The sequence below is a fragment of the Meriones unguiculatus genome, chromosome 21, assembly GCF_030254825.1.
Source record: "Meriones unguiculatus strain TT.TT164.6M chromosome 21, Bangor_MerUng_6.1, whole genome shotgun sequence".
NCBI classification, from domain to species: domain Eukaryota; kingdom Metazoa; phylum Chordata; class Mammalia; order Rodentia; family Muridae; genus Meriones; species Meriones unguiculatus.
The window spans coordinates 41,749,774-41,776,464 of NC_083368.1; the positions used below are offsets into that span (position 1 = coordinate 41,749,774).

At 38.2% G+C, this 26,691-nt stretch overlaps 1 protein-coding gene across 1 annotated transcript in view; it reads right to left on the reverse strand.

Annotated features, from left to right (window-relative positions):
* Positions 1–26,691, reverse strand: part of Thsd7a (thrombospondin type 1 domain containing 7A) — a 405,762-nt gene that overhangs the window by 147,358 nt on the left and 231,713 nt on the right. Inside the window, exons 3-4 of the mRNA XM_060373993.1 lie at positions 24,398–24,646; positions 21,724–21,905 (exon numbers count right to left, since the gene is read on the reverse strand). Coding sequence (XP_060229976.1) covers positions 21,724–21,905; positions 24,398–24,646 — 431 coding nt within the window. The remainder of the gene's footprint in view (positions 1–21,723; positions 21,906–24,397; positions 24,647–26,691) is intronic.

A 26,691-nucleotide genomic window follows, 5' to 3' on the forward strand; every position in this document is an offset into this window, starting at 1 on the left:
AGGGTGTTGTTTCCTTAATTTCTTTCTCAGCCCTTTTGTCTTTTGTATACAGGAGGGCTACTGATTTTTTTGAGTTAATTTTGTAACCTGCCACTTTGCTGAAGGTGTTTATCAGCTGTAGGAGTTCCCTGGTAGAGTTTTTGGGGTCACTAACGTATACTATCATATCATCTGCAAATAGTGATAATTTGACTTCTTCCTTTCCAATTTGTATCCCCTTGATCTCCTTCAACTGTCTTATTGCTCTAGCAAGGACTTCCAACACTATGTTGAAGAGATATGGAGAGAGTGGGCAGCCTTGTCTTGTCTCTGATTTCAGTGGGATTGCTTTAAGTTTCTCTCCATTCAGTTTGATGTTGGCTATAGGCTTGCTGTATATCGCCTTTACTATGTTTAGATATGTGCCTTGTATCCCTGATCTCTCCAATACTTTGAACATGAATGGATGTTGGATTTTGTCAAAGGCTTTTTCAGCATCTAGGGAGATTATCATGTGTTTTTTTTCTTTCATGCAATGCCCATCAAATTACCAACACAATTCTTTACAGACCTGGAAAGGAAAATTCTCAACTTCATATGGAATAACAAGAAACCCAGAATTGCTAAAACAATCCTCTACAATAAAAGATCTTCTGGAGGTATCTCCATCCCTGATCTTAAGTTGTACTATAGAGCAACAGTTTTAAAAACTGCATGGTACTGGCATAGAAACAGAATGGTGGATCAATGGAACCGAACAGAGGACCCAGAAATAAACCCACACACTTATGGACACCTGATCTTTGACAAAGACGCCAAAACCATACAATGGAAAAAAGATAGCATCTTCAACAAATGGTGCTGGATGTCTACATGTAGACATCCAACTGGACATCTAACTGGATGTCTACATGTAGAAAAATGAAAATAGATCCATACTTGTCACCCTGCACAAAACTGAAGTCCAAGTGGATCAAAGACCTCAACATAAAACCAGACACATTAAATCGGCTTGAAAAAAAAGTGGGAAATACCCTAGAACTCATTGGTACAGGGGGAAACTTCCTGAACAGGACACCAACAGCACAGGCTCTAAGAGCAACAACCAATAAATGGGACCTCATGAAACTGAAAAGCTTCTGTAAAGCAAAGGACACCGTCATCAAAACAAAGCGACCACCTACAGATTGGGAAAGAATCTTCACCAACCCTTTATCTGACAGAGGACTCATATCCAGTATATATAAAGAACTAAAGAAGCTGAAAAGCAGCAAACCAAGTAATCCACTTAAAAAATGGGGAACAGAGCTAAACAGAATTCTCTGTAGAGGAATACCGAATGGCAGAGAAGCACTTAAAGAAATGCTCAACCTCACTAGCCATTAGGGAAATGCAAATCAAAACAACCCTGAGATTTCACCTTACACCCATGAGAATGGCCAAGATCAAAAACTTAAGTGACAACACATGCTGGAGAGGTTGTGGAGAAAGGGGAACCCTTCTCCACTGCTGGTGGGAATGTAAACTTGTACAACCACTCTGGAAATCAATCTGGTGCTTTCTCAGACAACTAGGAATAGCGCTTCCTCAAGATCCAGCCATACCACTACTGGGCATATATCCAAAAGAGGCTCAAGTACACAAAAAGGACATTTGCTCAACCATGTTTGTAGCAGCTTTATTTGTAATAGCCAGAAGCTGGAAACAACCCAGATGCCCCTCAACTGAAGAATGGATGCAGAAATTGTGGTACATCTACACAATGGAATATTACTCAGCAATGAAAAATAAGGAAATCATGAAATTTGCAGGTAAATGGTGGGATCTGGAAAGGATCATCCTGAGTGAGTTGTCCCAGAAGCAAAAAGACACACATGGTATATACTCACTCATATAGACATACAACATAGGACAAACCCACTAAAACCTGTGCATCTAAAGAAACTAAGCAAGAGAGAGGACCCTAACTAAAATGTCCAATCCCCATCCAGAAAGGCAAAGAGGATGGACATCAGAAGAAGAAGAAAACAGGAAACAACCTAGGAACCTACCACAGAGGGCCTCTGAAAGCCTCTGCCCTTCAGACTATCAAAGCAGATGCTGAGCCGGATGGGCAACTGTTGGGCAGGTGAACGGAATTTTAGGTAAGAACTGGGAAATAGTAAGAGCTGGAGAGGACAGGGTCTCCACAAGGAGAGCAACAGAACAAGAAAATTTGAACATAGGGAACTTCCCAGAGACTCATACTCCAACCAAGGACTATTCATGGAGATAACCTAGAACCCCTGCACAGATGTAGCCCAGGGCAGTTCAGAGTCCAATTGGGTTATATAGTAATGTGAAGAGGGACTGCCTCTGACATAATCTGATTGGCCTGCTCTTTGATCACCTCCCTCTGGGGGGGGAGCAGCCTTACCAGGCCACAATAGAGGACAATACAGCCACTTTTGATGTGAACTGACAGACTAAGATCAGAAAGGAGAGGAGAACCTCCCCTATTAGTGGACTTGGGGAGTGGCATGCAAGCAGAGGGAGGAGGGAGGGTGGGATTGGGAGGAGAGGAGGGAGGGGATTATGGGGGGGATGCAGAAAGAATAAAGTGTAATTGATGAAAAATTTAAGAAAAAAGGGAAAAAAATAATTTAAGAACCTTAAATGGCTTTCAAAATTGAAGGAAAACATGGAGTTAGTCAATTGGCATGGAGCACGTCTCGCCCCTGGGGGCAATGGTCTCCTGAACCTACTCAGACCTCGGACACCACCACTGCTAGTTCTAGAACTGACGCAGGATGTTCCAACGAGGGGTTAAGGCTTCTCATAATATTTCCTATAAGCCCACACCTGTTTGTCTATATCCCCCATTTTTATTCATTATTAGCCAGATAGAGCCAAGTAATTGTGGTAATGATACTTGCTTTTTTGCCCAATGCTGGAATGCTAGTAAATTTAGGTATGCCCTGGTTACTCGCATGCCTCACTGGGTGCCTGTGCCCATTGATGCCCCTCACGCTATGACTCTCTTCAGACAGAAAAGGGATCTTGGAACTACAGCCACCATTGTTACTACCATCTCATTGATGGCTGTTGGAGCTACCATCAGGGCATTAGCCATGAGTCATACTGGGCAGACTGCTCAGACCCTGAATAATCATTTAGCCAATGTAGTTCATGCCTTAGTTGTACATAAAGGAATTAATGCTCAACTAAAAGGAAGCTTGATGGTGTTCAATCAGAGGATTGACCTCTTGCAGGAGCAAATTGAGACCCTATGGCAAATCGCTCAACTTGGCTGTCAATGAAAGTATGCTGGACTTTGTGTCTCTAGCATACAACATGAGAATTTTTCCTGTGCTGCAAATCTGTCTAAACAATTGTTGAGCTATATTTTAGGTAATTGGACTGGAGAATTCGATACTACGATGGAGCAGCTGAGAGTGGCCATTGTCACAGTAAATTCTACCGGAGTGGACGCAGGACTAGCCACAGGATTATCAACATGGATTGCTGCAGCCATGAATCATCTGAAGGAATGGGCGGGCATGGGAGTATTAGCAGGCCTTCTGGTGTTGGTCTCCTTGGTTTGCCTGTGGTATATATGCAAGATTAGAGTCTCACAACAGTGTGATGCAGCCATGATCATTCAGGCCTTTACAGCCATTGAAGCAGGACATTCTCCCCAAGCATGGTTGGATACCATAAAAAGCTAAAATGATACGCTCAGGATGCGAGGCTAAGCACTGCACTCAGGGTCAGCCGCTTTGGACCCAGAAAAGAGCATGTCTGATTGCATGCGGGTTGATGCCCCAGGTCCCGCCTCTGAGAAAAAGGTATCGGACGGGTCTGATGCTCTTTGGGTGGATGACACCTAAATGAACATCTGTACAAAGTCCCAATTTATTTCTAATATCAGAGATCAGACCTCTACTCTTGCCTGATGCGTCTAAAACAAAAAGGGGGAACTGTAGAGAGCTGCGGAATGCTATGCCTTAAAGATGGAGCTGGTTTCCGCCTTCCACCTTCCCGATGGTGAGTGCTCTCTGTCACGAACAACTCCACATTTGGCTAAGGCCGAGGATCTGGCTTGCTTCCATGTATGTGGACCTATCTGCATTGCCCCCGTGGCACGCCTGGGTTAGCTACCCAGAGGCTATTTAAGCTGTGGGCTGGCTTTCCCCGGGGTCCGAGGATTGTTCAATGTTCCTGAATAAACTGCATTGAAAAAAAGAAAAAGGCACATATTCTAACAGTAATATCTGGAGAGGAAGTATCTCTTTACAATTTCAAAGTAATTGGCTTGCTATTAGGGATTCTCAGTCTACATCACTGCAATTAAAAGGTAGGTTCCGTCTTATTTGATTGATTGAAAATCGTGGGTATAACTTATTAACGCCTCTTAAACACAACGTTCCATAACAATAATGGTGCATATGGTCTAATTAGCATATAATTGTAAACCACCTAGAAGTGTTTCACATACTGTAAGCATTGAGCAGCCCTCTTATCTCCTTCCTTATCACTATTACTTCAAATAAATAAGTAAATAAATAAATAAATAAATAAAGGACCTTAAATCCATCCTATTTGTTACCAGCCACAGCAAAATGATGAAGCATACCAGAAGGACCCAAAATTAACAATAATGTCATTTCTTGGAAGAGACAAGTTAGCACTCTCTTATGGTCTTCAAGATGAAATGATAACCAAGCACAATTATCTACTAAGTTAGTTAACTTTAAGTCTGACTCCTGTTTTCAGGTCTAAGCTTATAATAACAAATGTCGAAGGAACCATTATAACAATTGTGAAAATAATTGTGATGTTCACTATGCCTATGATATAATAGGAATTGGTTGTGTAGGAAAAGTGCCAGTTTCTCGCTTAGGGGTCAGAAAGAAATTTGCCTATTGGCCTTTACAAAGAGGGCACCGTAAGCTTATTGAATTATACCTCATGCACATCTGACTAAACAAACTTTTTTTATCTGTCCATTGACTGATCCACCTGTGAAAAGAGGTGATATTTTATGCACGCTTGTGTCTTTGTAAAGTCTTATAACTTTCCTCTACTTCCATTCATTGACTGTCTTGCTCAGTCGAGAGCTGTGCATCTAGGCCATATTATGTTGAGCCCACTTGTTTGCCCTTATTTCACTATACTTTCATATTAATGTAGTAGCAATGCTGTAGAAATTATTTCAAAAGAGTCTTTGTAGCAAAATTTATTGTATTAATGTAAAAAATCATGAGAAATTTATATTCTTTGATACAAACTTTGCTGTAAAACAAACAGAAATACATAGATGACTCTATCTTTTTTTCACTATTATTTGTGTGTGTGTGTGTGTGTGTGTCTGTGTGTGTGTGTGTTTATACCCATATGGGTGCAGTGCCTCTGCAGGCCAGAAGAGGGCTTCAGATCCCATAGACCTGTAGTTACAGGTTGTTGTAAGCCACCTGATGCAGGTACTGGCAACTGAACTCAGATGCTCTGGAAGAGCAGTAATCTGTCTTAATCACCCAGGCATCTCTCTAACTTTGAAAACTCCTTCTTAAAACAAAAATAAAGGAAATTCAGGCCAATTTTAAGGTACTAGTTTTTTCATTTTCAAGCTTTGTATTTTTGTTTAGCTCATTATTTCTCAGATTATAATTTAGTTTCGTCTCTTCATTTTGTTTCTTTCCATTTCCTGCCTCCAAACCCTCCCTCTTTGTCATTGTTTTTGCATACATATAGGTACTTGTATATACATATTTAGTCCTAAACACAACCTGTTGAGTCTGCATACCATTACTTTACATATGTGTTCAGGGCCAAACATTGACCTGAACAACAATTGCTGTGTGCTTTCCTTCTTCTGTTTGCTCCTTCTTCCTCTGCTCCCAGCTTTACTCGGGAAACCACAACCAATCAAAACGTGGAGTTATGGAGATAAGCCCCAATGGACACATCTACAAAATACTCCTGCACCTAATGCTAAGGGAACATTGCAGAATAGTGGTCAAAAGGACTGTTAGAGTCAAGAGAATCATGGACTTTGCTGTGAGACTGTCTACTAGTAACAGCAGAAGCTACACCAATAAAGTGTCAATGGGGCCAGTATAGAATTTTGAACCTTGTTATGGTTATTTGAACCAGTATGTCGGAACTTATGAAACTGTTGTTTTTAATGTTAAGAATGATCAGTTACAGTAATTTTATGTGATTAAAAGATGTATTTTACTACATCACCTGATGTGAACTACTTTCCATGCTAGACTTCACACTAGCAGAATCAAGCCCCCATTTACTAGTTATGAATTGTAGCTCTTGTTTTCCTATGAGCAATACGCTACAGGTAGGACAATAATAGTTTTCTATAAAAATCTGTAGATTCTTCATAGCACACTCTCTTAATGGGACAATAACTCATGTTGATGGCTTAGGAGAGATGAATTTATCAAGCAGCGTTTGTGCAGATAAAAAGAAATCTTCACTTGATGTGTGCTAATTGCAAAAGTGTGCTTATTGTGCTCCACTTTGTTATATAGAAAGACATACAATCATGAGAGATGGAGAGATTTTAAGGATTAATGCATGAGCAGTGTGAGGCAAAGGAGAAACATGAAGAGATGGAATAGCTAAATAATAGCGATGTAATGAAGACAAATTCAAATGTGTGCCATATGATTCTGTAAATTTCTGGAATTAAAAAATAAGTTGCAGCTATAAGCTTATAATAGTGATTTTGAGAAAGTCACAGCTACTTTAGCCTATGTATTTACAATGAAGCAGATCCACCACAGAGATATATTTTTGAATAGTAGTTATATTTAGTTATTAAAAAGCTGGCTTTGCATCTGGGCTTTGTCATTTCTTATTTCAGAATGTCAGGGAAAATTATTTTCTAATTAACCATCTAGTCATATAATTTTGGAAAAACATTATCTACTACAGCAAACTAGTGATTTTGCTTTCTTTTTATTACAGATTTTTAGAATGTCAGTAAGAAGTCACCATCTTTCTCACTGAAAATAAGCTTTTATTTTTAAAGTACTTTTGCTATATATCAAGGACTTAGAACATAATGGATCCAAGTCATTGTGTGTAACATATCTAGAAGAAAAATATAAAACAATTAGTTTTTCCAAACATTCTCCTTTTTTTTTCTCTTACTACTCTGTTAATAAGAGTTAAGGTTTATAGGGATAATGTTCTCCAGATACAAGTATTTTAGATTACCCAGGTTAAAGGTGAAAATATTCTTTTCAGAGCAACCAAACAATTTAACTGCAAACACTTCTTTTATAAGCTTTTGGCAATGCTGTGTTCCTTAAACTTTTCAAACAGTGATGCACAAAGAAAAGAAAACTATAATTATTCTGTCTGCAACAACTACAAAAGTAATATTAGATATATTTCTTTTTGCTTTAGAATAATAATGTGAAAGCTTTGGTAAAGTCTATGCTTTCCCAAGAAAGGAGTAATTTCATCTATAATGTAAGTGTATGCCAACATATTTACAGTATATTATAAAGAGGCTTTTTGCATAACAGATCTGCCACTGGGTTTCTCAAAGGCCAATATACAATCACAGTCTTGAATGCAAGAGCGTTGGAGCAAAACTCTTATTTTAAAACTTTCTCCCCTTCTCTCATTTTAACCAGTCATGCAAACATACAAACAAAAATAGTACTTATTTCCCATGTAATGAAAACAAGTCCCGATGGTAGACCTCACATATATTGTACCATTAAGTCTTGCCAGAAAAAAGAGAAGCAAAGAAAGGAGTGGCTAGTGAGTCAAATATATTGGTTCAAAGCGATACACTGTAAATTAGATGTCCAGTAAGCCCACATCCTCTAACTGAAGAGTGTTCCACCTTCTTAAACTTATTTCTGAATGACAGAATAGTAAATGTACCGGACATTTATGGAGAAGGATGGGTTATAATAAAGAAGGATAATGGACAAAAAGCACTATGCCTTCTCTTGGAAGCTTAACATCTTAAGACATTAAAATTAATATTCATGAAGTCATTGTAAAAGAGTATAGTCTTATATAGTAAAATAATAATTTTTGCAGAAGCATAAGAAGGTTATGGACTTTGAGTTAAGGAAGATGATTGAAGATCATATAGTTACTTAAAATGGGAAGAGATAGAAATAATCAAGAAAATGGTGGAAGGCGTTTAAATAGGTTGAAGGGATAATAGATGTCATCTGTCTGTGTTGCAGGGACCTTAGCTTCAAGAGAGTTTATGTTCTTCCTTGTGAGTATAAACAGAAGAGACTTACACTGAGCCCAGGTTTGTTGAGTACGAAAAATATAAAATGACAAAGAAGTACATCAAATACATACCATTATGAAAGTCTGTTAATATTTAAAATTCATGCATTGTCTTCAATATTTAATTTTTAATTAATAAAATGACAATGTCATAATTGTACACAATGCACTCTATCAACACATGTTTAAAAATGACTGTGCAATAGTAGCATTATACTGGATTCCAGACTAATAATATAATAATATGGATCCTTGCATTTTGAATGGGGCACTTTTGTGTGTGCAATAAATGGTGAAACCTTTCCAAGATGAATCTGATGTCATGGCTTCCTTCCCCATTGCTATTCTCCCCAGTTTATTTCCCTTTTTATTGCCCATTGCTTTTAGAAGGAATAAATATTAATGAGTTCTACAATGCAGTTTGTACTCCTCTGTTAACACTGGAGAGAGAACCTACTCCCTACTGAGTAATCATTAGCAAGGCAGTGAACAGCTAGTGCCAGCCACAAACCATTTCTTTTACATCCTTACATAGCAGGAGTGTGCCTCTGAAAGAAATGCTATTCATTCTCCAGTGCACATCCCTGAGTGCTAGTTTCTGAATTCCTTCTGGTGCTATCAATCATCTACAACAGACTCCACAAAATAAGTGCTTAAGGGTTACAAAAAGAATGCAAAGCGCAACCACTTGATCAATTCATGGTAGGAGAAATTTTATCTTTCATCTCTCTCTTATTAATAGAAGGTCCTGTACTAACAGAAGCGGACTCTTTTCGCCTCATGAAGTAGGGCTTGGGTACAATGAAATGATATTGTCACCTCCATATTTCCCAGCAAGATACAACAGATTTTTACAGATGTACAGTCAAGTGATCTAAAACACAACTCAGTGAGTGCAGATAAGACAGCCTCACCTCTAAAAACAAGCAGTGGGTTGTTTTTTTTGTTTTTTGTTTTTGTTTTTGTTTTTATTTTTCATCTCCCTTTTCTCCCTAGCATTATTGTAAGAAGTATAGAATGAAAGTTTTCCTGGACATATATACAGGACCTCCTGTTCCTTATCTTAAAGTAGTGATTCTCTTTGTCCATATACAAAGGCCAATAGCACTGTTAGAATGGAAGAGTCACTGAGAAGCATACAGGAAGTTTAAGGGTTAGGGCTCTCACAGGATGGCTCTCTTCCACTCTGATAGTAAATCCTGAGAGGCTTGTATTTGGAATGGCTCACACATTGCCTTCTTAAATTACCAGAAAACCATAAAGATTATATCAGTTTTGGGACTGAGGCCTGGGCTCTTCTCCACAATCTCAGCCCTTTCCAACGCTTAGCAAATAGGCTTCAAGAGGTGATTCATTGTTAGGTTTACCATAATCCAAGACACACAAAAATGTGGCCTCTTCTGATCTACAGAACCACAACCACGCTGGATAGCATTACTGATCTGCATTTTCTTAAAGCATTCAGGTGGTTCTTGAACTACACATCGAGGTATAAGCTATTGAGACCAATATTTACCTGATAATTAAGTCCTTGTAATGGCTAAAATTCATTATCCACTTGAGAAGATCTGGAGTCGCCTTGGGGAGGAGCCTCTGGGTAAGTTTTTGTGTGTCTGTGTGAATTTTTTATGTAGATAGTTTAGATTCTCTGTGGGGACTGCTTAGATTAAGTTGAGGTGTGAAAACCCTCCTTAACTCTTTGTAGTACCATTGCTTGAGCCAGGATTCTGTACTAAATGAAAAATAAAAGGCAAATTGAGCACCAACATTCACTGCTCTTTACTTGCTGAGTGGATACAATGTGTTCATCTGCACCACACTTTAACTGCCATGCCTTGCTAGCCATGTTGGACCTCACCTCAAACTGTAAGGTAAAATAAATCCTTTCCCTTATTACACCAATAAAAAGTTAACTAATATAGACCATCTTCCTGAAGGGTAGGCTGCACTGTAGTCCACTCAGAACTTACATAGACAGCCCTAAGCTGGCATGCCTATTGAAAGGTCAGCCTCATGAAGGGTCAAGTAGAGACAGCTGCAAACGCAACAGTTTCAGGATTTAAGATTCTGATGACGATGCTCAAGGCTAGTTATGGAGCATTCTATCTGCAACATATCAGCCGTGGATGTGACTGAACAGTTGTTCAACTACAATCCGATGAGCAGATAAAAGAACGCTAAGAAAACAAATCTGAACGGATGACTGCGCTTGTGTGCAGAAAAGGAACACTTGAGAGAACAGACGCAGAGTAAGTTCAATGTCAAGTACCCGATTTCCCCTGCTTCTTCCCTGAATAAGCATTTGTTCTTCCAAAGAGCCTTAATAAATACGATCATTATCATAAAAGTTACAGCTATTATTTTTGCAAGTTGCCTTAGTTTTGGGTTTTTTGTTTGTTTGTTTTTGTCTTTTTGTTCTCACCTCCCCCCCCCCTTTTTTTAGAGCTGAGGACTGTACCCAGGGCCTTGCACTTGCTAGGCAAGAACTCTACCATTGAGCTAAATCCCAAACCCCTATAGCTATTACTTTTATTGTGGGTGTTAGGCATTTAAATTTAGATATTTATAAATATTTCAATAAACAGACATTGTTGGACATAATTTATTTTTCTAGCTTCTTAACCTACCGTAAAACTGTCACCTAATATGCATTATACTTTTATCTTAATATTGTCCATTTTTTGTTAGTATATCATGTGCAGCTTTGTTCAAGAAGTATATATTTACCCTCTTTGGAAAGTAATTATTTGTATTTTTTATTAGTAAGTTGTAAGAAAAAACAGGAAAAGAGAGAAGGATAGATAAGAGGTAGTCATAATATTTTTGGTGTTTCATTCCTTAAATTTTAAATGTTATTCACTTGAAATTTTCACTATCAGACTATAATTCTATTGAGTCTGATGTTTGCAAATATAATCTTGTACTCTAGAGAAACTGCAAAAAGTTCTGGGAAATTACGATCATTAAAGAACATTTTTACCAAATATCATTTAATTGTTCTTGTAATTTATTCTTCTAGCTATGTTATTTCCTTAGTAACACAGAATTTTCAGCTGAACTTTCTAAACATCATTAGCTACATAATTGAATACAATGCACTCTCTGTTAGCTCTCTATTTTTCAGCAGTAGTGGTATAGGACATCAATAATCCAGGCTCTCAACCACCTAATACTTTTCAAAGTATTCCAAACAATAAAAATATCACTTTCAGACTTCTTTTATTAAGCCACTATAACTTTAATGCCAAAGCCTTGTAAAAGCACAATAACAACAACAACAAAAATTACAGGTCACTATCCCTGATGAAAATGGGTGCAAAAATTCTCAACAAAAAAACTTTCAAACTAAATACCAGTGAGCATATATACATACATATATATGTATATACATGATTACAGTCATGTTGGCTTTACCCAGAAGGTACTGGGATGGTTTGACATATGTAAGTCGATAATATTATGAATAATAAAATTTTAGATTTAAAGACAAAATTTTATAAACATTTTAATAGATCCAGAAAAGGACTTTGACAAAAATCCAACACACTTTTACGACAAAAAGAACTATTTTCCTAAATGAAGAAAAGCTTGAAAGAGTACATTAAAAGCAGGAAGGGGACGGGTGTCTACTGCCCTACTCCTTTCAATATAGTACTGGAAGCCCTAGAAAAGTAAGACAGCGAATGAAAATTGTAGATTCAAATAGGAAAAGAATAAGTCGTATTATCCCTATTTGCAGACATATTGCACAGACGATACAAAAGTCAATCAGCCCCCAGAAATTTTCTAGAAGTGATTAACACTTTTAGCAGCGGCAACTTATATACCAATAACAAACATGCTAAGAAAGAGATCACAGAAATACCTCCATGTACAGTATCTGAAAAAAAAAATCTAGGAATAAGTGTAACCAAAGGTGAAAGACCTCTACAATGAAAACTTTTACTCTCTGCATAAAGAGATGAGGAAGACACCAGATGATGGAGACACCTCCCATGTTCATGGATTGGCAGAATTACTATTATGAGAGTGATCATCCTACCAAAAGCAATTTGTAGATTAAAAATAATGTGTACACCCATGATATTCTTCACAGAAATGGAAGTTTGCAGTTTTCATTGGCACACTGCATTGTGGAAGTACTGTGGAAGTTATGTTTTCACTTTAGGTATGTCCTTTAATGAATTTTACCTTTGCTCTTCTTTTTTCAGGTAGTACTATTTGTTATATTCTTTCCCCAGCTTTATGCACTTAGGACTCCCAGCATAGCCATAAATTTGAAAGTAAAACTAGCCGAGTCCAGGCCTATCGCCATGTCTGTTTGGAGAGGCGTATTTTCACAATTTGAGGCTAAGACTGACCTGCTATGCTGTCAGCTCCCTGAAAGGCAAGCTGGGATTCCCGAAGCACTCAGAGCTATAACCTCATTACACGATACAGAAATGTACTGTATCTGTGTCCTGCCCCTTATCCATTTCACTGCTCCTAAGTCACCATAATACATAACCCTCATCCTGCACCATTCCCCACCCCAAAACAACCACAGAAAGCATCAGCATAACTTTGCTGGTTTGTTCTGGGAATTCCTTAAGGCTTCACTTCTGCCCTTAAAAGCATTTAAAATAACATTGCATCTTGGGCGCCTAAGTAGTTTTGAAAAGATGATTTCCAGATAATGTAGTCTGTCATCCTGCTAAAAATGGAATGGGAAAGCTACTTATAAGTACATATATTCAGAAAAATAAAATTAAATAACATGGAGAAGAATACAAGGAAAGTAGAACAACAACAACAACAACAAAAAACAGGTTTTTTGTGTTCTTTCTTGGGTTCCTTTGAAAGTTGTTTTAAGGATGAAAGTACTAAATACAGTCAAACTAGCTACTATAACCCGAAAAGAAAGAATAAATGTTCAAATACTTTTAAGATAAAAAAGAATTGTAAGTGCCCAAACTGGTTAAAGTATAATAATATGGATTCATCATTTGACCTAACACCTCTATTCAAATTTAGAGATGCTATTAGTTTCTCCTTCATAGATAAAGGGCAGTGTGAGTGTGGCTGTGGTCTTTGCCAGCCATAGAGGCTTTTAAAGAGGGGAATCCCAAAGTCTCAGCATCTGATTCAATACCATGCTGAATAGAGTCTTTCAGAGGCCCTCAGTGGTAGGCTCCTGTTCTGTTCCCTGTTTTCTCCTGCTTCTAATGTCCATCCCATTTGCTTTCTGAGTGAGAACTGAGCAACTTCTCTAGGGTCCTCCTTCTTGTTTTACTTATTTAAGAGTATAGATTTTGGTGTGTTTATCCTATATTATATGACTAATATCCACTTATAAGTGAGTATATACCATGTATGTCTTCCTGTTTCTGAGATACCTCACTCAGGATGATCTTTTCTAGTTCTCACCATTTGCCTGCAAATTTCATAATTTCTTTGTTTTTAATTGCTAAGTAGTATTCCATTGTGTAAATGTAACACAATTTTTGTATCCATTCCTCCATTGAGGGAAACTTTGGGCAGAGTACAGGGAATTTTATGAAAGAAGGGGGAGATAGAAAGACCTGGAGGGGACAGGGGCTCTGCAAGGAGAACAACAGAACTAAAAACTCTGGGCCCAGGAGTCTTCGCAAAGACCAATACTCCAACCAAGGACTGTGCATGGAGATAACCTAGACCCCTTGCTCAGATGTAGCCCATGGTAGCTCAGCCTCCAAGTGGGTTCCCAAGTAAGGGAAAAGTGGCTCTCTCTTTGATCACCTCCCCCTGAGGGGGCAGGGTACAGCCTTACCAGGCCACAGAGGAAGACAATGCAGCCAGTCCTGATGAGACCTGATAGGCTAGGGTCAGAGGGAAGGGGAGGAGGACCTCCCCTATAGTGGACTTGGAGAGGAACTTGGGAAGAGAAGACTGAGGAATGGCGGCACTGGGAAGGGTTGAGGGTTGAGGCTACAGCTGGGATACAAAGTAAATAAACTGTAATAATTACAAAATAAATGAAAATTTGAAAAAGAAAAATATAAAATAAAGAGGGGAATTCATTCAAACATTTGAGCAGTTATTTTCTGACAATTTCAAACAAATTGTATCATTTTACCGTGGGGATGTAAACATGCGGGACACATGACCTAAGCCAAAGGCTGGAATCACTGTTTGCATGTCTAGCTGACTTCTGAATTACTACAACACAGTTTTTCTTTAAATGCATTTTTGTTTGAATACTTCCTGAAATCTCATGGGTAGGCTCTTTCTCCCATAAAAAGTCTCAGAAGTCTCCTCTGGGTAAAACACTAACTACCTTAATCTAATTCCCAGCAGGTGAGTTCTCATTAGCATTTATCCCATTGGCTGAAGCCTCTTGGCATCTCAGCACTCTTTCTGTATACACCTGATCAAGAAGAAACTGCACAGGATGCCAATCCTACTCCTCCTGTTCCCTCCAGAGGACTCACTGGGAAGATCTGATTCCTTCAAGGCTTTTCTTATGTTTTAATTATCCTATAACTACATTGCACTGCATCTACAGTGAAGGCAATAGTTCCAAAATATAGCCACTATGCTTTTATTTCTGTTTCTGTTTATCATATTAGGCTTAGTCAAGAAAAAAGTGGAATATTTAGACATATGAAAAAATATGGAACATGTTTACTTTCTCTCAATAAAAGTGTTTATTACCAGTTGGGTGTGTGTTTGTTGTTAAAACTATGGATAAAGAGCTACCAGCAAAATGAATTTACATGATGCTTAGAAGCAATATGACTTTTTTATTCTCATTTCTTGGTAAAGCATGGGAAAATATGCGTTTATAAACCTTCTTTCTACAGTTCAACTGTTTTTTTTCCTTCCAACTGTCTTTTATAAGCACTAATCCTTTCTGCTGTGAAATCTCATCACAGCCACGCATTCTGAGCTGTCTTTCTTAATGACTTGAGTCTCTCTCCTCTTATTCAGATTTTATTAGCGTACTTCCCGCAGAACACTTACTTGTTCTATCATGTAAACCATTGTCAGTGTGCTCCACTGTTTCACACTGCTTTAGCCTGAATTATTCAGAAGATGCTTAATCTACAACCAATGGAAGGATTATCTAGGTTATTGTACTTAAAATCTACTTTACTTTCACTTTGAACTCTGGAAGCAATCAATTTGTCCTACTCATCCAATGATGAGCATCCAAGGATGAATATATTTGCAGCAGTCTAAGATATACACAAGTCACCTCCCTGCATGCCCTATCCTATCATATCTGTTAAGGGTCAATTTTGCCCTGGTATAAACAGGACACCATTTACAGCTGCCTACAATCCTGATCAGATGGCTGAACAAAAAAAGTCACGGTATTCATGACTAATCTTTCCCAGTATGGAGCTTGCCAGGCTTTTCTGCTAAAAACATACGAGAGACCAAAGAATTAAAAATTAGTTTTTTGGGTTATTGGATTAAAGTTTAAAGTATAAGCCTGAACAAAGGTCAGACAGGTGGAGACTGTCCAGCCACCTACAGGGAGGAACCAGCCATACTGCATTTTTTTCCTGCCCACTAGAGATATGGTTGCTAGGAAACTGGCCCAGATTGCCCCTTTCACCTAGGACAGCCAAACAAGGGAAGCCAGACCATTAATGGTTTTGGGATCTCCCCACAGCCAATCAGTTAAAAATACAACATCCCCTTTTATATTTAAACCAATAGATACTTGCCAGGCTGGAATTTCCCTGCCTTGGGGGTGCTGGGAGGGACTGGGATCTATAAATCACCCACCTACCCTTAAGCACAGGGCTCTACTCTCAACTGCTCTCAACTGTCAACTGTCAGTGAGGATGTGAGCCAAAACTTTAGCTTATAATAAAAATATAAGCTCATTTTCAATGAACTCAACTCCTGGTGGTCTTTTGGGGTCTTCTGAATCGGGTAGAACAAATATAGTATTCCTGTTGCTGGATATTGCAGGAGAAACATTGTCAGGATTTCAAGAGTTACCTACTGCCAGCAGCAGCACATGAAGTAACTGAGATACTCTCCATTAGTATTTGGATACATAGGTGCTACCACTAACTTACACAATATTCTGATGATTATTTGACTGTCACAATTAGAGCACTACGGAGTTTTATAAAAACGCATGTGTACATTAATTCATCTATGTTTTAATTATCTGGAAACTAAAAGTTGGCAGGGTTATTTTATGACTAATGTAGTTTGATTCACTTAACAATAGACATAAAAATGAATACAGTGATAATGGTTGTCCTGTTCTTATGGTAATGTGTTCATTAGCATTCTAGTTCATATTGAGACCTGTTAAAATCATAAAGAAGTTATGTGAACTTCATATCACCTGCTTTCTTTGTGTGCCTGTATGTAAGGAAGTTTATTTTGAGTAAGATTATTCTATTTTGAACAGATGTTAAAAATACCTTCCTACTTGTGAAAACAACTTATCTATAAAACACAATGTGAACCTGCAAAAGAAAGTGTGGAATTTGTTCTTTGAAATAAGTACAATATAGATTTCTTTTTTATATATAATTTTTATTTTTTATATTAATCACAAGTTATTAACTCTGTATCCCACCTGTATCCTGCTCCCTCATTCCCTCCCAATCCCACACTCCCTTCCTCATCTCCTTCCTGCCCCTTTCCAAGTCCACTGATAGGGGAGGTCCTCCTCCCCTCCTCCTCTTTCATCTGACCCTAGCTTATCAGGTAACTTCAGGACTGGTTGCAATGTCCTCCTCTGTGCCTAGCAAGGCTGCTGCTCCTTTGGGGGAGGAGGGAGGAGGTCAAAGAGCCTGTCATTGAGTTCATGTCAGAAATAGTCCTTGTTCTCCATACTAGGGTAACCCATTTGGATACTGAACTATCATGGACTACCTCCGAGCAGGGGTTCTAGGTTATATCCATACATAGTCCTTGATTGGAGAAACAGTCTCATAGAAGACCCCTGTGCCCAGATATATTTGGTCCTTGTGGAGCTCTTGTCCTTTCCAGGTCATACTAACTCCTCCTTATTTCATATGATTCCCTGCATTCTGCCAAAGGTTTGGTTATGAGTCTCAGCATCTGCTTTGATACACTGCTAGGTAGAGTCTTTCAGAGGCCCTCTATGGTAGGCTCCTGTCCTGTTACTTGTTTTCTCCTACTTCCAATGTCCATCCCATTTGTTCAGCTATACCACTCTTAGGCATATATCCAAAATATGCTCAAGTACACAACAAGGACATTTGCTCAGCATGTTTATAGCAGCTTTATTTGTAATAGCCAGAATCTGAAAACAACCCAGATGTCCATCAATGGAGGAAGAGGAATGGATACAGGAATTGTGGTACTTTTACACAATGGAATACTACTCAGCAATTAAAAATAAGGAAATCATGAAATGTGAAGGCAAATGGTGGGATCTATAAAAGATCAACCTGAGTGAGGTCTCCCAGAAGCAGAAAGACCCACATGGTATATACTCACTTATAAGTGGATACTAGACCTATAAGATAGGATAAACATACTAAAGTCTGTATACCTAAAAAAGATAGACAAGAAAGAGGACCCAGAATAAGATGATCAATCCCCACTTAGAAAGACAATATAGATTTCTTATGGCTTAAAATGTTTATGGTAACACAATCAAGATTCTTGAGGTTGCTGTCTTCTAATGGGGCTTGTAGAAATTCATTTAAGAGCTCTCTCTCTCCCCACTCCTTCTCTCTAAATGAGATATGGCCTTTTCACATTTACTGATGGAAAGCAGGCTGGTGTCAGACTTCACAGCCCATCGTCTAATTGTCCTCTAGTCACTTGTATTCGTAACCCACGTGTCAGCCCTGAGATGCTAGTGTACTGGATGAATTTCTATTGGGAAATGTTAACAACTCCTGAGGGAAAAGTCACATATGTTTTGAGGAAGAACAGCAGTAATTTTTAAGGAGAATCAGCTGTTTTTTTTTTAAATTAGTATAAGAAACTTATTAATATTCTTAGTATATAAAGGAATATATATTCCTAACAGCTGGTGCCACACATTCCAGTGAAAAAAATCCATTTTATATAAAGTCATTATTTTTGTACCCATTGACCTTTGTTTGGCTATTGCTTTATTCTAACAGATACATCTTAATAATGATATTCTCTGTGTTCCTGTCTTTCTGTGTTACTTTTGGGTCTTTGCAGTGTAGAAGAGGTGTGGGGAACTCTGAAAAAAAAATGATTTAAGACATAACCAGTTGGAGTTTGGAATTCTCAAGATCTTTTGAAAGTAATAACCTCCAAGACATAATTGACATTCAGAAACTAAAATCTGATCTACCCCAAGCAATGAAATTATACTGCTCTGGAAGCCTGCTGTAATAAATCTACCTAAAAGTTTTAAGAATGCAGCCATTAAAGTGGCTAAGAAAATATTAATGTACTAACATTTGTCTTTTATGCTCGGTTCTTATAACCTAAAGGTGCATTAGTAGTAAAGGCTATATTCTCAAATGAGCTGACATTCTGGGGAAAATTAGTAGATGCAGAACAATTAAATTTTGGAAGTGGCAAATTCAAAACTTCAATGTTTATTTATAGTAACTGACATGGCCTCTTTTAGGTGTGGCTGGGGAGCCACTCTTGGTTTTAAAAGCAGCTATTTCTGAAAGACTCTACTGATTGAAGTGTCGAGGCAGAGGCTGAGACTCATAGCCAAACTTTGGGCAGAGTGCAGGGAATCTTATGAAAGAAGGGGGAGACAGAAAGACCTGGAGGGGTCAGGAACTCCATAAGGAGAGCAAGAGAACCAAAAAATCTTGGCACAGGGGTCTTTTCTGAGACTGATACTCTAACCAAAGACCCTGCATGGAGATAACCTAGAACCCTTGCACAGATGTAGCCCATGGCAGCTCAGTCTCCAAGTGGGTTCCCTAGAGAGAGGAACAGGGACTGTCTCTGACATGAACTCAGTGGCTGGCTCTTTGAACACCTCTCCCTGAGAGGGGAACAGCCTTACCAGACCCCAGAGGAAGACAATACAGCCAACCTAATGAGACCTGATAGACTAGGGTCAGATAGAAGGGGAGGAGGACTGCCCCGATCATTGAACTGGAGGAGGGACATAGGAGGAGAAGAGGGAAGGAAGGTAGAATTGGGAGGGGACAAGAGAGGGGGCTACAGCTGGGATACAAAGTGAATAAATTGTAATTTTTATATAGACATATATATATATATATATATATAGAGAGAGAGAGAGAGAGAGAGAGAGAGTGAGTGAGAGAAAAAGACCTGTAGTGGACAGGAGTTCCAAAAGGAGACCAACAGAGCCATAAATACTGAGGCCTCAGAGCTCTGAAGAGAATGATAAACTCCAACCAAGGACAATGCATGGAGAGGACCTAAAACCCCTGCTCAGATGTATCCCATAGACTCAGTCTCCAAGTGGGTTTCCTAGTAAGGGGAGCAGGGACTTTCTCTGGCATGAATTCAGTGGCAGGCTCTCTGCTTATTGCCCCTTGGGGGGGGTGCAGCCTTGCCAGTCCACAGAGGAAGACAATGCAACCATTCCTAATGAGACCTGATAGGTTAGAGTCAAATAGAAGGGGAGGAGGACCTCACCTATCATTGGACTAGGGGAGGGACATAGGGGGAAGAGGGTGGGATTGGGAGGAAAAAAAGGAAGGGGCCACAGCTGAGATACAAATTGAATAAATTGTAATTAATAATAATTTTTAAGCGGCTATTTTTCTGTCTGCATCCTCCTTCTCCACCCCTTTTCCTGATTATTCTTGTTCATAATTCTTCCCTAAATAGTCTTCTTTTTCTTGTCTTTCAGCTAGTGGATTTTGTTAGTTTGTTTTCATTCCCCAGTCTACACACTTTCTAGGAAGTTCTCTTCTATTCCAGTTGTCAAATGCAACATGCTCAGTGTGTGCTTTGTTCTGATTTTCCTTTATTAATGTGCCTTAATACACACCACTCCCTCCATCTGAAACAAACTCCTACAGTCCACAGTCTCACCCTCTTTCATCTAGGTAGCTTGTTAGTCATCTTTCTGCTCAAGAACCATTTCCACTAGATTTTCTACAACATGGTTGTACAGGTTATCATAGTGTGTTATAGCTATTGTTTCGTGTACCATCGTGAAGAATTTAAGCATTTTATGACATAAAACCTATATTGATATATATGTATATGTTATTTTATACATCTTTGAGACTTTGGTTATATCCAATGAATGCATGAAGAATGGATCAGTCCTGGGAGTTTTGTAGGTACTCAGATAAAGGGCATGTGAAAAGAGCTGCTTACAGAACTGTTAATAGTACCTAACATAATAAACTTGATCCGAAAACAATGGGGATCCTATTGTAGCTCAGGCCATTTGAATGCACTCGCTCTTTTGCACACATCCATCAAGCACCCAAACTAAAATTTAAAAAAAATAATAATAATTAAATGAAGGCAGGCTCTCTACTTACCTGTAAGTATAAAGACAAGTATTTAAAATATAGTTAGGAATGATGTAGGTTTATTAAAATGGCAGCTGGAGGTTCTCCTCCAAGATCCATGACTTCCCTAGCCTTAAGTATTTGGCAGGTTTCCAGTATCAGGTATGCGCACTCTTGCACCCAAGGCTCAGAGATCATAACAGAGGCAAAGGGGGGGATGATTGTGAGAGTCAGAGGAACTGAAAGTTTGCTGTGATGTTTCTCTCCTAGAAACGTCAGAGATCCACAAAGTCTCATCTACATGGCTGCCGCTGCCTACACAAGTCCTGAACAAGATGGCACCAGCAGGGATGCTAACAGAGAAGGGACTATCTCATGAAGACATCACCCTAGACAGTGAACTACAGGTAACTAAATAATGTGAAGAGCAGGAAAATAATATTCCTGGGGGAGGAACCCCCAAACAGGTCAGCTCTGAAGTTATATACATTCAAGTAACATTATAAAGACTAAGCACATATATATATATAAATATATGATAAATGTAATATTTTTACATTATACATACATGCCTAGTCTGTATAGTATAATATGCATACAATAAATTATAAATAATAAATATGTGTTACAAAATAACAATAAAAACCCAAATATATTAAAACAACAATAAAAACCCAAATAAATTTTAGTGTGTTGATAAGTTTATTCTTAACCATAGTTTAACAAAATGAGATTTATTTTCTTATTTTATATTTTTGTACTATATGTGTATGATTATAAAATAAATTTTATTTTAGTTTTATCACTAAATTACTCCTAAATTTTGACGCAAAAGGATTTTACTGGTTTTTAAAAATAGACCTGTCAACAAATTAATACTGACCAAAGGCAGAGTTGTATCAAGTTTCTTATTAACCCTCATGTAGGCTGCTCTTTAGCAGGCTTGTACTCAGGCCACAGTGTAAACAGTAGGGGTCTCTTCCTGTCCCCCATGGCCTGTCAACATTCCTCACGGGCAACCACCCGCTCACTCTTCATGAGTGAGCCATTTGAGGGGAGCATCACATACCTTCTCTGTCCTTCTGTGTGTTTAAATGGGAGAGCAGGTTGTCGTTGGTTTGTATGCAGTATACTTCCCGGGTCTGGACACCCCCTCCACAGAGGGCTGTCTGGTTGGCACGCCTCTTGTCCTGCTGACTGAGTAAAGGGTCCACGTGGCACTCAGTCCACTCTGTCGTTCTCCAGCCGTACCTAGATGAGAACAATGACACGGCAGTGACAATGTTTATTCAGGAAAAGTGTTTCTCTACTCTTTTCAGATTTTCCTTCTAAAATTTAAACTCAAAAAACGGTTTCCTGTGGATCCAGTATAGACTCTCAGTCTGATGCAGATCCAGTTTCAATTGTCCTCAGCTGGGCCCCCTTTAGAGGGGTTAAATGCAGAGTGAGCCTGTTTTAATTGCAACTACTGGAAGCTACATATCAATATTTTATGAAATAAGAACATAATGCTGAAAACATGAAATTTTATGTGCAATTAAACTGAACTCAAGCTCGCCCTTACTTGATACTTATAAACAAAGGAAGGCTGAATCCGAGAATGCCAAACATTCTAAGTGATGATGAGCCCAAACACTTGTTTTGCTTTTAATAAAATGCATGAAAATTGCTTATTCATTCTGGAGCAAAATTATAATTTGCATGCTAGGATTTAAAAATATAACAGAGCAATTCAGAGCCTTCTCGTTAGTGTCAAGAATCAGAAATTTTTCATGTACATGCTCTGAAGAACCCAGCATTTCTGATGAATGCCTGTGAATGACATGAAGAGCTGACTCTGCTGGTAGTAGAGCACAAAAAAGATTATCCCTGATTCTCAGAGCTCCAATCAAGATGATGATGTGAAAAGATGTTGGGGTTGTCAGCCTGACTCTCCCTAGAAGGAAATAGACAGGGAAGCATTTCCTCATGTCACCTGCAATAGAAAGTGATGGCATTCTCCACCTCTAGGAAAACAGATATCTTAAAAGCCCTGAGGAAATGGTTCAAGCATCACTTTGTCAATCTAACCACGGTACTTCCCCCTGGATCAGATTAATAGCTAACTTGGATATAAATGGATGTGCTTATCTCAATTAGACAAAACGGTTAAAGGTGCCCTCAGATGTCTGCTCTGGGTGCTTGGCTCTGTCAATGGTGAGGAATTTGCCAGTGAAATTGAGATTCCTTCCCATTTTCATTTTTATAAGTGTGGGCTTGAGGCTGCACATTTGTGGAACTGGGCTTCAAAGAACAACACTCAGCCTTATTTATGAAGGAAAGGCATTTCAAAAACATGGATAATTGGTACTTGGTTGTAGGAACAGGATACAGAAAAGTAAAACTAAAGAACTAGCTTTCTAAAAGACCAAACAAACAAGCAAACCTAGAATGATATTCCAGCATAAGTCATGCTAAGGAGTCCTGTGATAGAAACAGACCTTCAATAATATAAATAGCTGTTATATTCTAGAAAAACTGGTACCATAGGGAATGGAGATGACAAAAAGAACCAATGATATTTGCTTATTTTACTTGTGGTACTTGAAATTTGAGAAGATGAAAAATGAGGCACCACTGTTAGACAAGAGCAAAAGATACTGCTGGGAGAGACAACATCCTAGGAGTCTGGGCAGTATCCTTGAACTTCTCTAATAGAGAAGAACCACCATAGCCAGTAGGACCCGGAAAGCAAAAAGAGGAAACTGGATTTTTTCAGTCTCTTGTTCTATGGGCCGATTGTGGATGATTCCAAAGTGCTGTAGATTTCATGTAAACCATGACTATTTTTGTGTCCACGTCCTTTGAATGTATGAACAGTTGACATAACCTTCCAGTGGATTGTGCACACTAAAGTTCTCTCAGTTGCTTTACAACATCCTATATTCAAAAAAGAAATACTGTTAAGATAGTTTATTATAATGTCTTGGAAATAGTATTTTTAAGAAAAAATACTAAAGAGTGGCAAATATTTCAGGCCTGGTCTTATATCATCTGAAATCAATGAACATATATTAGGCACTTCTTATTATAGACTATGTTATATGCTGGTGATGAAACAAAGACAAAAAAAAGTGAAAAAAATTCATGAAATCCCAACATCTGAAAGCCACTTATTTTGATGTAGTTCTTTATTTAATTAAAATTGTTAGATATATAAATATGTTATTGAATTTTAGTAGGTCATAGGAACCTATGATCTAAAAGTTTCAAGGTTGACAAATGGTGGATCACAGACAAAGTCAACATGTTCCTTGCTTTTTTCAGAAAAAGCTTTATTGGAACATGGACACACTCATTTACATACCACCTGTATCTCTTCTGATGGCGCTGAATCATTGCAACAGAGACATACGCAGCAGCTTGCCCAGTTAAAATGTCCTTATTTGTATAGCCTACTAAAATAATCACCAGCCACTACTATAAAATGCTATTACAAGTCTAGTCTTCGTAAAGATGTGGAAGTACAGTTGTCAAATGTATTTTCATTCTGTGAAAGAAATACATTTTTAATGGATAAAGGGTACAATGAGATATTGTAGTTGTCTGCTTAAAACATGCAAGACAACTCACCATTTCCATATTATTGAGTCGGAAATGATATTCAAGTCAAAATACTGCTATTGCAAGTATTAAATATTTGTGATATCAGATAGCTGAAGGGGCATGGCTTTAAGTACAGCCACATTCTTCCATCTACTCACGTGGCACAGAGGACAGCTCCATCTTCCTGAGGCAAACAGGCTTCTTTCTCCTCAAGTTCTGGACATTCTTCTTCACTTCCAATCGGGAATTGCCTGATGGTCCTTGTCCTTACTCGAGTGCCCGTAGGAGACATGACATCATGGCATGTTTTTGAACAGGGACTCCATTCCAGCCATTCGGACACCTGGCACTCTTTGGTGATCACACAGGACTGGAAGGTCAAGGGCAGTTTCTCTTGTTGGCAGAAGCTGTAACAAATCATTGACATTTTTTACCTCACACTCACAGGCAGTTAGAGACTCCAGAGTAAAATCAGATTGGACAGCTTAATTTCTAAGAGGGGACCTGATTTACAGTTTCACTGAAAACACGCAAACGTTTGCAAAGTGCTGTGGAAAAACAAGCCGAACGTTCGTATTTGCCTCACCTCCTGTGTGTATGTTGGGGGAGGGGGAATGCTAAGCCACTCCCAAGAAATAGAAAATAGAGGGGAGTTAGAGAAACCCACCAAAGCTGAGTTTACCACATTGCTTCTTATTCATTCTAGATTTAATTTAGAGAAGGCAAAACCTGAAACTGTTAACATATGTTACATTAATCTTTTTTTTTTTACGGATTTAAATAATCATGTCTGCTTAGCTTCAATACTTTTGGAATAAAACATAATTTAATATGTGCCTTTGCATAATGTTATGTCAATTTTGACTTACAGTTATAATATATGCTTATCCAAATATATCAACCTTTCTAATTAATTATTTTTAAGTTTCACTTTAAGTTGCACACAGCACATGTGTGTGGTATGTGGTATGTGTGTGGTAGTAGAGGGCAGTTGGTTCTCTGGGGCTGGGTTCGCAGAGGGTTGTGAGGTCCCTGACGTGGGTGCTGAGTACTGAATATGGGTTCTCTGGAGGCGCAGCAAGTGTTTTTAACCACTGACACATGTCTCCAGCCTCTCAAATTAACATGAAATATTTGTGGATATCCTGATTTAATACACAATAAATATTAAAAATGTTTAATATCTTAAATAAATATTAAATAAATAAACATTAAAAATGTTTGATATTTTATTAAATATTAAATATTTATTAAATATTTAAATGTTTAATCCATTTACCTACATGTTATAAAGATATACTGTAAAGATATACCTTTAATATTTACTTTACCAATAAAGTATTTGTGTTCACATTCTTGTTTGTTTTTTTACTTCTCCTTGCACCTGAGGCATATCGGATTCAAAATTGTAATGTTAACAAATAAAGCAAAAAAAAAAAGATATTGATGTCAACAACTACGGTTCTACATAGCTTGAGTTTTCCTAGAATTGTACTGACTCTTAGTTGGACTCCTCCATATTCATTAACGTGTACTGTACTTTCGCAGAGGCAGCTGATTGGGATGATAGCTATCTGGGCCGATGGGAGTTCAGTGATCACTCCTTCTCATTCAGGTTCCATATTCATTTGTTCTAATTACCCGCAGGGGGAGGCAGGTCCATTTTACTGTAACAACTTATGTCCTGTTTTCTTAATCCTACCACCATGCATATTTTTCAAAACTGTATTCCCACAAGACAATTAGAGCGAAAAACATCAAAAGTCAATTTGTTGAACTTGAAACATCTTGAGAAAAAAAATCTGAGAATTGTTGAAAGGAGGTCTGTGGGTTAGCTCTGTTTCCCCAAAACAACAGAGCAAAGCCCACCGATGCTCAGATGTCACATAAGTACTGGCATTAATGCTATCCTTAGGTAGAACCTTAATTATTGAATTTTCTTTGTGATGAGCAACTTTTCATCCTCACATTGAGAGTTACTTCTAAGAATAAAGCCAAAAAAAATAATGTTCCCTATAACCCCATTTTTATAAAATGTACACAATTCATTCCCCTTAGATTTATTACCCTTATTAATATTATTTTCCTTTACATTAGCATGTAGTCTTTCATGTAATACTTTATAAGTTCAGAGTCTATGTACAGTGGAAAGATAAACAATCTCCTTTAATCTTTTCTAGATAAATTGACCACTGGTTTGCTGCCTCTTCATACAGCTACTTTGGTTAACTGAAGCAAACTGACATGTTAATAAAGTTACTATATCACATTGTTTTGTAATAAAATGAGCTCTTTAGGTAAATTCACCAGCTGTTTGGAACTATGAATACCTAGTAGCCAGTCACAGCTCTGGCCATCAATGAGTGTGGTAACAGTCAGAACAGACAAACTCTTAAGAGAAGTTTGGAGGCTGAGACTATGAGATTCTTTCAAGAGATACTGATGCCAGTGT